Consider the following 15,715-nt stretch of genomic DNA (forward strand, 5'->3'; position numbering starts at 1 on the left):
AAGACTTTTTTCACGTTTGCCCAAGTGTATCCACAAGATGCATGCCCTCTCGTACGATCGTAGTACAACTGCGAAAAACGAAAGAAGGGAAAGACCAAGCTCGAGGGTCGAATACAGAGATACCCTTGACTAGATTTTGCTCGAAATGAAACGGATATTTGGAGTATCTTTGTTGGAAAGCCAGAGGATACAAGAGTACTACTCTCTGATTGAATTTATAATGATCTCGATCTTTGTGTGACAACCGATCGTTAAAGTCGCTTCTTTCGTGAGGTACTCGCATCTTTCGTGGGGCATTCGCTTCACTCGTTGGGTACTCGCTTCTCTCCTTGGGTACTCGCTTCTCTCGTGAGGCACTCGCTGCTCTCGTGGGGCACTCGCTTCCCTCGTGGCGCACTCGCTTCTCTCTTGAAGCACTCGCTTCTCTCCTGGGCCACTCGCTTCTCTCGTGAGGCACTCGCTTCTCTCCCGGGGCACTCGTTTCGATATGATAGAGATGGGATAATGCATTTTTCAACTAGTTCCTTGTGAGATAATGAATTTGGCAAAAAACCTTCGACCTTCTAGTACCTTCTTCCACCCAGGACCAACCTGTGGGGAAAACAACGACTACCCAGCGACTCGATAGGGTATGCAAACGAAGCAACGAAGATAAACAGGCGGACACAGAAACAAGGAGAGGAGTTCTGCCTGCCTTTTCTCTGTTTTGATACGATATAAAATTAAAGACCTAATGAAGTGGAGGCAGCGACAACGCGGAGATAAATATGCACACAGCAGCAGCAGCAGCACAGAACCCGTTTGACCAGTCACTGCGGCAGTTGTTGTTTGGGGCAAGAATCATCATAATTTTTACTATCAACTTGCAACATTGGGACATATGCGACGTCTTCCACCGATTGCGTGTGCCTCCTGCCGGGGCCCCACCGCCTACACCCGGTCAAGGTACATCTAACGAAAGGGCAGGGCAGGGCAGGGCAAGGACCGAAGGATCACCCAAATGAGGTCCAGCCACTAAGAAAAGGGCTTACCGAAGCGCGGTTTGGGTGGGGTTTTTTGGTACAGCCTCACCTTCTGTTCGATATACCTTGGCACCGACTTCCAACCGATCGCCATAAGCTGGAACGGGACAAAACAACAACAAAGCCTGTTCACACACACACGCACACAGGCACACAGGCACACACATGAATATAGAATTGATATGAAAACAGGTCATTGCCTTAATGGATCTTGACTCTCACCCCTTCACCCCTTGGCCACGACCGCCCTCCTCCCGCACAGCGAGTATCACTCTCCTCTGCATGTGTGGATGTGGATGTGGATGCAAACGAAGAGTGCAAAAGGAACGAAACGAAACGAAACGAAACGAGAAACGTTGCCTGCATACGAAACTATGGAAGAAAACGAGGAAGACACCCGAACAAATACACACAGGCACACACAGAAATCAACGATAAAGATTTAAGCAAATAATCAAATGCATAAACAAGCGAGAGAGAGAGACGGGGCACGAATGCGACCCAAGAGATACCCTGCAGTGAAAGGAAGACACTGAACGAGGACTGCAAGGATTCGGGACTACAGAGAGGAACTCTGCTCTGCCTCTCGGTTTGACCCCGAGCAATACCCTTCGATGGAACTCCATCTATGGTTAAGGAGCTCGAGAATCTGGTGGAGAATCAGTGTGCAAAGTCGTGTAAATTGGGTTAAAAGTACAATTGTCATTTAGCCCCCTAATTGGAGGCGTGTGCGGGCCTGCAAGTCGCTGATTGGATTTAAGTCCCTGCAAGTGTCACTCGGCCACAGGCCGCAGTCCCCAAACAAATCAATTTCAATCCGCAAGTACATATATGTATGTACCATGTACTTGCCGTATGTACATATAAGTCCTATACAATGAGCTACTGTTTTGGCCAGCTGCTGACTAGATCCCTGGTTGACGCGTGCCCGCCTGGAGCGGACACTGGAGCCACTAGTGGAGTGGAGGATCCAGTACAGTGCCGCTGCCTTTTGCCAGCTGTCGGAGGCCCCACTCTATCTGCTCCTTCAGTTGGGGATCTCTCTTGTGCCACTTGATCTTCTCCATGCTCGCGCTCCGGCCGCAGGCCAATAGATAAGCCCCTCCCCACCCCACCGCCCCGTCTCGGAGCCCGCTTATGTAATACTAGACGGAGACAACGACTCCTCTGTGGCATCTTTTCGCTGGAGGGCTGGCCCGACTGGTTGCCAGCCTCCTGCCTCTGCGAAGAGAAGAGAAGAGAAGCTTGGCGTGCTGCCATTTGATAAATTGCTTTAGTTCAGGGGCGGAGCGGCCTTTGCGAGGCTCGAAATCTATGAAGAATGGCACGAAAAGGTTGGCTTTAGAGAACAGCCTACAATTTAGACGATTCTTTTTTTTAATATATATTTTTTTTTGTGCTTCCCCTTTCGCGGGCTGAACCGCTCCCCGGCTTACGCAACAGCTGTCAGCAATAGGTTCAATTGTATTTTTAGCATTGCGCCTCGGTTAAGTAGGCACTGCCACGGGGACCCATGGGACAGATGGGGCACATGGGGCAGATGTGTATGTGTGTGTGTGTGTGTGTGAGTGAGGAGGAAGGCACAAGTGCACGGGGTAATAATTTATTTGCAGAGCAGCCTTTTGATGGAGCACAAGAGCTGCAGCAGCAGCAGCAGCACCATCATCAGCAAGTGGCGGACACAAAAAAAAAAAAAACGTTGCATGCACTGGGGGAAGTAGTAAATTATAGATATTAGGCGGCAGAGTCGACTATTTGATATCTGAGAACTATAAACACTACAATAGCAAAAATTAAATTAAATAAAATACATACAAAAAAAAGAAAAACAATCGAACAATAAACAAAAGATATTTTAAATAAAATAAAAATAAATAATTTAAATATTTTTGTTTTTAATAAATGGTTTAATATTTAAATTATAACTAAATTATATATATATATATTATATTATATTTTATTATATATATATATATATATATAAAGATTTAAGATTTAAAGAGGAATCATAATAAATATATTTAAGTTACGAAATATGGTATTAATTCCTTATTTAATATATATATTTTTTAATATAATAAAAAGTTGAATAAACACTACAATAATACAAAATTAAATTTAAAAAAAAACAATATAAGAAAAATAATCGAAAAAGAATGAAGATATATTTTAATAAAATAATTGAAGTATTTTTGTACTAAAAAAATGGTTTAATATTTAAGTTATAATTATTTTAATAATAATAAGATTTTTAAATAGTTAGATAAAAACGTAAAAAAATCATAATATATACATATGTATGTATATTTAAGTCTCATTAATACCATTAATATTTCCTTATTTAATTTTTGTTTTTTAATAATAAGATTTTGAAATACTTGAATAAAAATACAACAAAATCATAAAAAAAATATTGAAGTTTCATTAATACCATATTTGCTAATTTCATTTATATTTTTGTTATTATAATATTTTTGATTATTAATTTATATTTAGATTTAATTTAATTTAAGTTTATTTATTATTTAGTTTATTGGTTAGACAATTTATTAATTTAATGGAATTAATTGTAAATGTTCCACCCATGAATCAAGGTGATGACACACCTTCCTCCGATATACCCCACCGACACCCATTAGGGGCCGCCCTCGTGTCACAAGAGCTGAGGCGGTTCTCGGTTCTCGGTTCTCTCCATGTGGGGACTAGGAATGGGCGGGACTGGGTTGGGATGCGATGCGATGGGCGGGGAGGGGCAGGAGGAGAGCGACAAGTGCAGCGCTGCCTGATTACACTCATTTGGCTCGCGTGCAGGCAAATCTTCCCGAGTCCCGAGTCCCCAGATCCAAGCTCCAACTCCAAAAGAATTACATTTAATGTGCCTGCAGGGCGTGGACCGGACTCTTGCTGCTCTCTCCCTCTATCTCTCTCCCTCTGCAAAGTTCTGGGGTACGTGGACCGAAATTATCTAATTTGCAAAAGTTATTGCTATTAATTGGGCGTAATTATTGCGTGTCGTTTGCCACAGAGGGCTAAATGGCGCCCTTTATGCGGCCCATTGTAATCATTTTCCTTTATTTTCTTTGCTCCTCGGTCATGGCCCTGGCCCTGGCCCTGGCCATGGCCCTGATGGCTCCCTCCCACTTCCCACTCCGTCGTCCGCTTGTCAATTTTAATTGATTGTTAATCTGAGCAGAAGCCTGATCTCTTCTCCCGGCTTCTCCCTCGATTGCGATTCCGATTCCCCATTCTCCATCCCGATGTGGGGTTAATCTTATAACGTTCCCAGTTAATTGTATTAAATACGCTCCACGCCACGGCCCGTCCCGTCCCGGCCTGTAGTTCTTGTCGCGGCTCCGCGGAGTTAATGAACCATTGATGATCAAGGATAAGCGGCAGAGGCAGAGGCAGCGGCAGCGGCGGTGCTCTGTGTGTGGACAGGGGCAATTAGTTGGGATCGGCTGTTGTTGTGGCCCTTCATTGCGGCGATATCTAAATATAGACGCCGGGGGGCCATAAAATCAGTATGGCTCGATATGGTTAACAGCGGACATTAACGAATTTATTGCCGATAATTGCAAAATACATACGATACATTGTGGAACAGAGCTATATATTGTGTTTCTTGCACATTTGGCCTGAAAACTTTGAAATGGGATTTATTTAGCTCTGACAACAGTTTCGGATCCCTTCAGAAGATTATTTCCATTGAAAATACAGATCAATCTGTGTTTTCTAATTTTTCGATTATAATTAAAGATTTGTTGAATTATGAAATAAAGTCCTTGAAAGACTTGGTATTCCAAGAAGTAATTATTATATTTTATATGATTATTTAATTGAGTTCCATAGATTTTATGATTAATAAAAATAATACAATATAATAATTATAATTATTATATTAAATATTCAGTATATAATATAATTATTATATTAAACATTCATTATATAATATAATTATTATATTAAATATTCAGTATATAATATAATTATAATTATCAAATAAATAATTATTTATTAATATAATTATTTTTTTATATAATACAAAATTAGTTAAATTTCTGCCAAGTTTTATGCATTTTTGTAACGGTATTTATTGCCAATTTGAAATGTCTTACAACCATTTTTCCTTCGACATTTTGGACAGACTGTACTTGAATTTAAATTCTCAAGATTAAAGTTTTTCTATAAATGAGAGCATATTTCAAAAATATTTATTAATTCTTCATCGATCCAAGTTGATAAATTGTGTTGTATGAATACCAATTGAAAGGACATTTAAGCGAAACCAGGATTTGGTATTTAAAGATTCGTAATGCCTTACAATCTGTATTAAGGCACTAGACCTATGTTTCTAAGGCTTTTAAGCCCTGGAGACGGTTCGACTTCGTTCTAGTGATCCATGTCCAGCAGAGCAGTACAGTACTTCGGTATTTGTTGCACAATTGGCTCCACAGTGGATCTGCATAGCGACAGATAAACTCTCAATATGTCATCGGACAATTCGTTGCAGGATCTTGTCCCTGATCTCAATGGGTAATTCGAAAAGCCTTCTGATGCAGTGGCCAAGAGAGACCGGAAACAGCAAAGAGCATATATGTAGGGATGGAAGTACAAGGGATGGAGGTTCTTAGGGCTCCAGTGGAAATGTTCCTGCCTTGAATTGGAGGACACCTTACGTTTTTCAGTGCCTTCAGTTGTGTCTAACCCTGGTCCTAGATCTCATTCCACGCCACCGCATAGATCCATTCGGTGCACTTCCTCCACTCCACTCCACTTCCACTTCCACTTCCAAAGCCGCTGCCCACGTCCAGAACTATTGCTCCACCAAAAACCAACGGGTGCTGCTGGTCACAGCAATTGTGAACATTTATCATGCAGCCCCAAATTACAACCTACAAGGCACGTGCACTGATCGACTCCAAAACCGAGGCTATGTTTATTATTGAGGGGATTATCAGGCCCCCTTTTGCAGGCTGCAAGTCCATGCCCAAGCTCCCTCTCAAGGTCGAAACCACGGCATACCTTCTTTGATCCTCCTAAGCGGCTTCTCAGCGAACATTTGTAGCCCGGCATTGCTGGCTTCCTTTTGTTTTTCTTCCTTTCGATAGCAGGGAAATTCCCAATTCCATTTGAAAATTAGCGTCTAGAGTGGGGTGCCGGCCAAGGTTCAACCTCCGTGTCACTCACGTTTGGCGGGGGCCCCCAAATGCTTCTGGTCTCTTGTGATTGTTATTAATGATGGAAATAAATCAATTGTCTTTTGGGGCAAAGTAACACAATATGTTAGCCGAAAAGCTCTCCCGCCTCACGTACTGCACTCCGAGAGAGCCCCAGACAGACAGACAGACAGACAGACAGCCAGAGCGACCGACCAGTCAATTATGCCAATTGCTGGCCCCAAAAAGATATTGTATATTCCAAGTGTGCGTGCGTGTGCAGATGCAGATACAGATACAGATACAGATACTTGGGGCTTTTTGTAGCTGTATGCTCGTGTGCAACGGTGATTCGGTGCTGCGCATGCGCACCGCATGAGGTCTAATAAAAATTAAGCGCGTGTTGCATTTGTTACTGTCGTATGTTGTTTTTTTGCTGGTGTTGTTGTTGCGGGTCACTTGACCAACAAACGAAACAACACGTACAAAAAAACTGACGCGTGACGTTGGCTGGGAGGCCCACACCGTGCAACATGCAACAAAGTATCTGGCAAGGGATTAGATATGCGCTTCCCATATTTATTTCACTTTTATTTATTTACTTTTAACAAGAACTTTTTTTCAAGAATTTTCCAGAGATACCATAAAAAATGTATGAAACCTGGGATTTAGGCAAGAGCTTTCCTGGGACAGGATAAACTTTTCTTACCGATTATTTTAACAAATTTTTTTTTCATATTTTAAATTAAAATTTTTAATTTTTTTTGTTTTTAATTTTAAAATAAATGAATTTAAAGATTAAAAAAACAAGAATTTGAATTTTAAAATATTTTAATTTAAAAATTACAAAAATTAATAGTTTTTGATTTAAAATAATTTACTTAAAAAAAATATTTTTAATTGTAAAATAATTTACTTTAAAAAAATTTTTAATATAAATAAATATAATATAATATAAAAATAATTTAATTTAAAAAGTAAAAAATATAATAGTAATTGTAAAATAATATAATTTAAAAATTAAAAAAAAAATGTAATTTTAAAGTTTCTGATTATTTTATAAAACCCCTACGATCCCTGCCCAATCCAATCCAATCCAATCCAATCAGAGTTAACCCCTTTGTGTAGGCCAGTGTTATTTGGCTTTGCCACTTGTGGCACGAACACACCGCTGTGTGGCACACTAACACAAGGGCAACAACTTTCGCATTAGGCCAGGCCAACAGCAGCGGCAACAGCACTACCAGCCACAGCGACAGAAAATTTGCTGGAACCTGCCACGGAAGCCGCACATCGAGACGCGACGCCTTCTCGACTCGAGCCCGAGCCCGTGGTGTGCGAGTGCTCGTAGGAAGCGGAGCCGAAGTCGTTGCCGGAGTTGGAGTCGATGGTGGTGGTGGTGGTGGGGCCAGGCCTTGTGGCGAGCCTTTTAACATTTGTGCCACAAGTGGCTCTCGGCCTCTTTGGGCTCTGCTCTGTGCATATTGCAGTTAATTTTCGCAACGACGCAATAGAGTTTTCCACGCGCCCACGCCACGCCACGCCACGCCTGCCCCCACAATGCCACCGCCTACCGACGCCATCCCCCTCCTCCTCCTGCTCCTCCTCCACCTCCTGCAGCGGCAGTTGCAGTTGCAGCTGGTTTATGACGCCGTTCAATGTGGCTTGCTTATCACCTGTTTCTGCAACATGGCCCAGCTGTTTGAGATACAAAGATACCCTTTCGCTGGGGCGGAGATACGAGCAGTGCTGATCGATTGATGATTTTGGGATGATTTTTGGTTGGAGCTATACCTTATATAAGATCGGCTTGGTTATGGATACACATGTGGTACTTGAACAGTAGATCTCTGTACCATACATGCACTCAGAGAAAAATGGGACAGTAAAATGAAACCCAATCCATATTTAAATTAAATATTTGGGTTTTAAATACAAAAATAGTGAAATTAAATAAAATTCACTTTGATTTACACAAAAAGGTATTGAAAAATATTTGTAAAACGGTCCATATATAATATAAATATAAAACACATTTAAATAAATATATACATTAAATATAAATATATAAAAATATAATATATAAATATATTATACTTAAATTGCGGGAAATATTTTTAACTTAAATATGAAATATAGTGAAATTAAATATTTTTAAATTAAAATAAAATACAATATAAATATTTAGTTAAACATTTAATAAAAAATAAAAATAAATAATATTGAAATAATAATTTGAAATATGAAATATAGTGAAATTAAATATTTTTAAACTAAAATAAAATACAATATAAATATTTAGTTAAACATTTAATAAAAAATAAAAATAAATAATATTGAAATAATAATTTGAAATATGAAATATAGTGAAATTAAATATTTTTAAATTAAATACATTTAAGATATTTAATTTTAGGAAATATATATTTAATAAATTTAATCAAAATATCAAATCTATTTAATTTCAAAATTAAATCTATTTAAATAATTTGAATAAAAGTAATAATAACTAATATTGAAATAATAATTGGAAATATATAAATTTTAAATATAAACTATAGTGAAATTAAATATATATAAATTAAATAAATATAAGATAATTAATTTGTAGGAAATATATTTAGTTCCAACATGTAATGTATTTAATTCAAATCAAAAACCTATTTAATTTCAAAATGAAATAATATAGTTATTAAATAGTTATTAGAAATATATTAATTTTAGATATGAAATAGCAAAAACACCTAAATTTCCACCATCCACAGAAAATCTATGAATAGATATAGAATATATCTATGCAAATCTATGAATCAATTGAAATCAAAGGGTATTCAAAATTCTTTACAATCGCCCCCATGGAACTTCTTGTTTATATCGCTGGCATTTTGTTTTTTGTTGTTTTGATATTGCTGACTTTTTTTTTGGCGCGCAAAAAGTTTTTTCTGGTTTCGTAATGATTGTTTTTTCTTCTTTCGGTTTTTCTCGATTTGTTTCGATTTCGGTTTGGGCTTTGGCTGGGCTTTCTGGTTGCGGACAGCCTCCGGGCAACGACGACGCCAATCAAACTGCACTTAATTAATTGAAATACGTTACATTAATTACACTATAATTAAAAGTTTGATTTATTCTGTTAAGGCAGGCAGGCAGTCGCAGGCAGGCAGTCGCAGGTCCAGCAGGTCCGCCGTGTAGGTGTTTGGTTAATTGTTCAGCGAGCGATCGACCTGTCTGTCCGCTCTGCTCACAACGGCATCGCATCAGCGATCTGTGTGATTTCTGTGATTTCTGCGATTTCAGCGATTTATGCTAATGCCTGTCACCTGCCTGCGAGCGAGGGGTATCATTAATATGGGAGACCCAAGACTTGGAATATGCAAAACTGCCTGGCCACTCGATGGTTTCCCAACCCGTTGTATTTCGTATTTCGTCATGCCGTTGGCGGCTGCTTTTGCTTAGCCATCGATAGGCCCGCGGAGAGCCATGGATTAGAGGACACCAACCTGCGGCTTTCCCCCTCCAAAAAGTTCTCTAATATTTTTGATTGACAATGCTGCCCGGGGAGAAGGGCCCCTCCACGAGGCTGGGGGCTGGGATCTGGGGGCTGGGATCTGGGATCTGGGGTCTGGGGTCTGGGGTCCCTGTCCCCAGTCAAAGAACCATCTAATGTCATGCCTGGCTGAGGACAGCAAACTGTCACTCGCGATGCTGGGTTCGAGTGCTGCCTGTGGCCTGTGGCACGGGGCGCAGGCGCAGGCACACTTCCAACATGTGTTGCATATTACTTGGAAAATGCCTCAAATTGTTGCGGCTTGCAGATGTTTGTTTCGTTAGAGGCATGGGGATGGGCGGCGGTGGCCCCCCGCCCCTTGAAAAGCGGGGGCAATGCCAAGTTGAAGTGACGTTTTCATTTTTCGGAAAATCCCCTCTTTCATTTGACTTTTCCTATTTATAGGCTGTGGCAGCAGCGGGCGCGTGTGTGCCCCCGTCCATTGCCCAGAGGCCCTCGCCCTCGCCTTAGCCCTCGTTGTTGGATCTTGAATGAATCTGTTATAAATATAAACCTAGCGCGCCCCAAAACACTTTCCGGGGAAATCCATCCGTGAAAATGTAAAATATCTCCTGCTGAGTTCTGTTTTTCCCCCGCCCATGGGCGCACTTTCTGTGCGTTTTTTGTGTGTGTGTTTTTCCATTTCGTGTATTTTGTCTTCGCCTCATCGTAACGCAGGGACTTCTGACTTCTGTCTTCTGTCTTTTGTTTATAAGTTTTCAATTAATGCTTTATTATCGCCGGATTTTTTGGGGGCATTTTTTTGGGTATGGGATTCTATTCCGTTTGATGAGCTGTTGATGGGGCTTCGCTTGAATTTTGTCTGCCATCTGGCGGGGGAGAGCTGCACCGATTCGAACAAATTGAATTATTTTAGTTGATTTTTCAACACCCAAAAGGAATATGGATATCTCATTTTTGTGTTCGAGTCTCCTTACCAAGATATTTGTTTCGGGAGTATACCTTTTACGATAAATACAACGCTTATTGATTGATTTTTGTTAATATTCTACGAAAATATGAAATTTTCTATGTTTCCTACAGGGAATTCAATTTCTACTACATTTATACATGACATTCTACTTGAGCTGTTTCCTGCAACCGAACTCTACCACTCAACATCCTCTCCGTCCCACACCCACCAACAGCTGGAGAGGAGCAGAAGAAGGAGAGCATTTTTGCATTTTGTCGGACTCAAAACGGACAACGAAGCTAAGACAAAACCGCACCGAAACGCACAAATGATTTCTAATAAGAGCACAAATTTCAGGCATATTTATTTAAGGTGCGGCAATAGAGGGCGAAGGTACGCGTAGACACACTAAACAGGAGAGAGTCGGATCAGCAGTTTTGGCAATGCCTCACCCCTTTATGAGCATCACTTGGATCGAGAGAGACTTCTTCCTTTTTCATTCTCTTCTTCACTGCCTTGTTACGCCACTGCGTGGGAGAGGGACAAAACTTGACGAATTTACAAGCACGCACACACACACACACACACACGCATTGCTAGAACTGACGGGATCAAACGAAAAGGAAGCGAGAAAACGGAACAATAAAACATTTTACTTTGATACACACGAAAAAGAGGATTTTTTCAAATATATTATGTTAATCTACATATTTATTTAATATATGTACTATACATATGTATGTACTCACATACATAACAAATGGCCGCACTTTTCCTTAGTCGAGCTGCATTTTGCCCATTTTTGCGTCCCGTTCTTGAGCAGAAACATTTTCTTGCAAAGAAAACATATTTTTTGTATTTTATCCTTGCATCACTAAACTAAACTTCAGTTCACACACCTGCGCGACATTTTTCCCGTTGGATTTTTCACCATTTTCCGAATTTTCACCGATTGAAAAGCGGAGCTGACTTGCGAACGCGCGCTTCGACCGGGTGAAACAAATTTAAGTGAGAGCGGCGCAAATGCTCTCATGCCACTCTTCCTAATAGCTCTCACACCCACGCTCTCTTCAGCTGCTTTTGCGAAAACCAAACGAAAAAAAAGGGACACAACGGAACAATAGCAAATTTTTGATTTTTACACATGAAAAAAAAATGAATGTATGCTACAATTATATGTTTATTTAAGCATCATATTTATGTATGCATCAAAAGAATATACATAATATATTACATATTGTCGCACTTTTTCTTCGTCGAGATGCATTTCTCTCGCCAATTTGCCCTTTTCTGCGCCCCGCCCTTGAGCAGACACATTTTCTTGCAATAAAATACAATTATTTTGTATATTAACACTTCACCGCTACACTAAACTTTACTACACACCTCCGCGACAATTTTCGCGTTGGATTTTTCACCATTTTCCCGATTTTCACGGAGTAAGACGCGGAGCTGACTTACGCTGTGACGCTTTGAAAAAATGCGTTCATTCTATGCTCTCTCTATCTAATTGGCCTCTCTCCCACGCTCTCTTGAGTTCTTTATGCTTTTGCTTGTCTCTACTCCTGCCCTCCGTCCACTGCTTCGGCAAATGGAGATCAATCAATATATTTAAATTAAGATATTTTACAAAGAGAGATTTATTAATTAAATTAAATTGAGATAATTTCACAATGCGCTGCACCTACACCGCGCACTGTAACTCTCCCACCAGGCTCTCCCTCTCACTCCCATTCCCACACAAGAAGCTTGACGAAAGAGAGTTAACGGACCGACCATCTTGAGTAATTTCAACTTGAGCAAAAACTACCCGAAGCGAGCGTGGGAGTGAGAGAAAAGAGGAAGAGCAGCAGGAGATCAAGGAATGAACGCATTTGAGCGTCTCTCGCTTAATTTTTTTTCAACAGGTCAGCGTTCAGTGGGTCAGCGCCGCGCTTTCCGCCGTGAAAATCAGGAAAATGGTGAAAAATCCAATAGGAAAATTGTCCCGCAGGAGTGTGAAGTGGAGTTTGGTTTAGTGATGCTGTGATTATATACAAAATAATAATTTTATTGCAAGAAAATCCGTTTTCTCAAGGGCGGGGGTGCAGAAAAGGCAAAATGCGAAAAAAAGATACACAAAGGAAAAGTGCAGCAATTTTTGATATTTATATTTGTACATAAATACATATAATTATTTTGCATAAATTCTCTTTTTTTCATGTGTATAAATAAAAGAAATGTGTTATTGTTCCGTTTCCTTCCTTTTTTCGTTCCGTTTTTCGTTTTCTCAAAAGCTGCTAAAGAGAGCGTGGGAGTGAGTGCAATTAGGAAATGGAGGATCAAGGAATGAACGCATTTGCACCGCTCTCACTCCTATTTTTTCACCCGGTCGAAGCGCGCGTTCGTAAGTCAGCTCCGCTTTTCAATCGGTGAAAATCCGGAAAATGGTGAAAAATCCAACGGCTAAAATGTCGCGCAGTTGTTTTTTTAAGTTTGGCGATACAAAAAAGTGTTTTAGTGCAAGAAAATGTGTGTTTAAGGCAAAAAAATGTCTCTGCAGGGGCGCAGGAAAAAGCAAAATGGCGGCAAAAATGCAGCTAGTCGAAGAAAAAGTGTATTAAAGTGTTATATATGTATATGTCTTAAATATATGTATATATATAAATGATACAAGTTTATAAAAACATATTTTTTTCATGTGTAAATATTTAAAATGTGTAATTGTTTCCTTGTCTCGCTTTTTTCATTTGATCCCGTGTGCGTGGGTGTGTGCGTGCTTGAAAATTCGTCAAGTTTTGTCCCTCTCCCACGCCATGGCGTCAAAGTCAGTGAAGAAGAGAATAAAAAAGGGAGTGAGTCTCTCTCGATCCAAGTCATGCTCATAAAGGGGTGAGGCATTGCCAAAACTGCAGATCTGACTCTCTCCTGTTTAGTGTGTCTACGCACACCTTCGCCCTCTAGTGCCTCACCTTAAATAAATATGCCTGAAATTTGTGCTCATTTCGTGCGTTTCGTCTGCGGTTTCGATGCGGTTTTGTCGTACCTTCGTAAAATGACAATGTGCGATGTTTGTAGAAAGAAAAACCTATTATTTTTCATAATATTTTTTTTTATGTGTAAAAATCTAAAATGTTCCGTTAAATGAATAAATAAATATGCCTGAAATTTTTGCTCATACTAGAAAACATTTTGTGCGTTTCGCTTGCGGTCTCCACGCGGTTTTGAAATCAGAATCGAAGAGGATTATAGGTAAGTGAGAGAGAAGAGAGAAATTCTATTTATCTTTAATATTAAAATTATTAAAAGAGATTGATATATGCTGAAAGAGCTTGAACAAGTTTATTGACTGGAATTCAATTCTTCGACCCTGAAGTACGGCGGTCTATAATTTTGTGTGTGGTCATATGTTGAGCTCTCCTATTCACAGGCATTGTTTAGGGCTGTACTTTTGTCTGAAAATCTACATTTTTGCCCTTCCCCATTCCCGCTCATTTCGAGCATTATGTCAATGTTTGGCAGTTAATTAAATCCCGAAAATATTCGCTCTCCATGGGAGCAGCAAAGCCCATTAGCTTCCCCTTCCACCCTTCCGACGGCCAGGATGGCTACAAGGCCTCCATCGCCTCGCTGGCGACATCCATCGACAGCCTTAAGAAGGTCTTCCTGCCCCAGGTCTTCGAGGTCTTGGGAGCTCCATTCTGATCCCCCCAAAAACGGAGGATTTTGAGTGGTTTTTATAGCTGAGTCGAATATTTTACGTGATAGTTTTTAATAAATCCATGTTTGAATCAAAGTGAATATTTAAATATTTTATTTAAGCTAAATATGGCTGTGTTTCCCTTTACTCTGCCCTTCTTTCCCCTGATCTACTCTGGTAGATCAATCGGGAAATCGCCCTATGGGATTTCGATTGTCTGTAGAAGCCATTTATCTGCAATGCCAGTATCTGGATACATTCCACTTATGCATTCCATTCAGTGTTTCAGTGTTGTATTCCGTATATCTCGTGATTGAAAAAAAGTTCTTGTCGAAGTAGAAGATCAGCGAATCAGCAACAACATTGTTGTCAATGAACAAAACAAGATGGCTAATCGCCAGAGAACATGAATATGGCATGCCGGGATCATCCCATAAATAGGTCTGGTCGGACCCAACGGCACGGACAGATCAAAATGAAGTGGATACTGGCAGTGTTGCTGCTCCGATTGCTGCACAACATTTCGGTGACTATAAACCATACAAATATTGCATTGATAATACATGGAGGGATGTCTTGTAGTGCGAACAATCCTATGTGGTCACCAATGAGAAACTGGAGCCCTTCGAGGGCGACTCGGAGACCTTGGTGCTGTTCGACACCCTGAAGACCGTTGGCCGGGAGCGAGCCCTCAACGGATCCTTCAAGTTCCTGGGCGCAATGAACAACGACGACTTCAAGGTGTCCGTCGAGCTCTACTCGAGTCCGAACGGTGACGGCGACTTCAAGCGCATGGCCATGGACGTGCCGCAGACGAGCATCTGTGAGTGCTTCAAGAAGTTCTACGTGCAGTTCGTTCAGCCCTCGCTAACGCAGGGAGAGACCACCAATTTTCCCACTGTCGATGAGGATACGTGTCCCATTCCGGAGGGCGAGTACTACATCAAGAATGTCCTCTTCAATACGGAGGACTGGCCCCAGCAGGTGCCGCGGGGCATTCTCAAGGCGATCATAACGTTCTTCAGTGCCGGCAAGAATGTCGGCGGTCTGACTGTGATCATCAAGATTGAGGATCGTCAGAGTTAGATAACAACCTTATATATTCATATTTTCGTTAAATACAACAAAAAAAAGTCTTTGAAAGCGAAATGTATCCGGAATAATGGATTATTGATATTTGACAGAAATCGAAAGACAGACAGATTGCAACGTACGAACGAGCACAGCTGCACGACCCTAAGAACTATGACCCAATTGTGTCAGTTGCAAAGCAACTCAAGAGATCGATAAACTTCGAGCGTGGAATCGTAGCCATAAAGCCGCAAGCCATGAAACTGCAAAGCAAAGCGATCGCTTGGGACCCCTGGAGATCGCAGACAATGCACTTCACTGCAGACACGA

General features: G+C 40.6%; 1 protein-coding gene across 1 annotated transcript; it reads left to right on the top strand.

Annotated features, from left to right (window-relative positions):
* Nucleotides 1-14,789: 14,789 nt before the first annotated feature.
* On the top strand, nucleotides 14,790-15,463 carry LOC6599019. Its single transcript, XM_002024100.2, has 2 exons — nucleotides 14,790-14,840; nucleotides 14,897-15,463. Exons 1-2 carry the CDS (start codon nucleotides 14,790-14,792, stop codon nucleotides 15,398-15,400), a joined length of 555 nt encoding a protein of 184 aa, XP_002024136.1. The 3' UTR covers nucleotides 15,401-15,463.
* Nucleotides 15,464-15,715: the final 252 nt, after the last annotated feature.

The sequence above is a fragment of the Drosophila persimilis genome, unplaced genomic scaffold (genome assembly GCF_003286085.1).
Source record: "Drosophila persimilis strain 14011-0111.01,24,50 unplaced genomic scaffold, DperRS2 tig00000808-arrow-arrow-pilon, whole genome shotgun sequence".
Taxonomy (NCBI): Eukaryota; Metazoa; Arthropoda; class Insecta; order Diptera; family Drosophilidae; genus Drosophila; species Drosophila persimilis.

Coding starts and splice junctions, on each gene's coding strand:
- LOC6599019 (XM_002024100.2), top strand. CDS start 14,790: ATGAAGTGGATACTGGCAGTGTTGCTGCTCCGATTGCTGCACAACATT. Junction 14,841..14,896: donor GATTGCTGCACAACATTTCG/GTGACTATAAAC, acceptor GATGTCTTGTAG/TGCGAACAATCCTATGTGGT.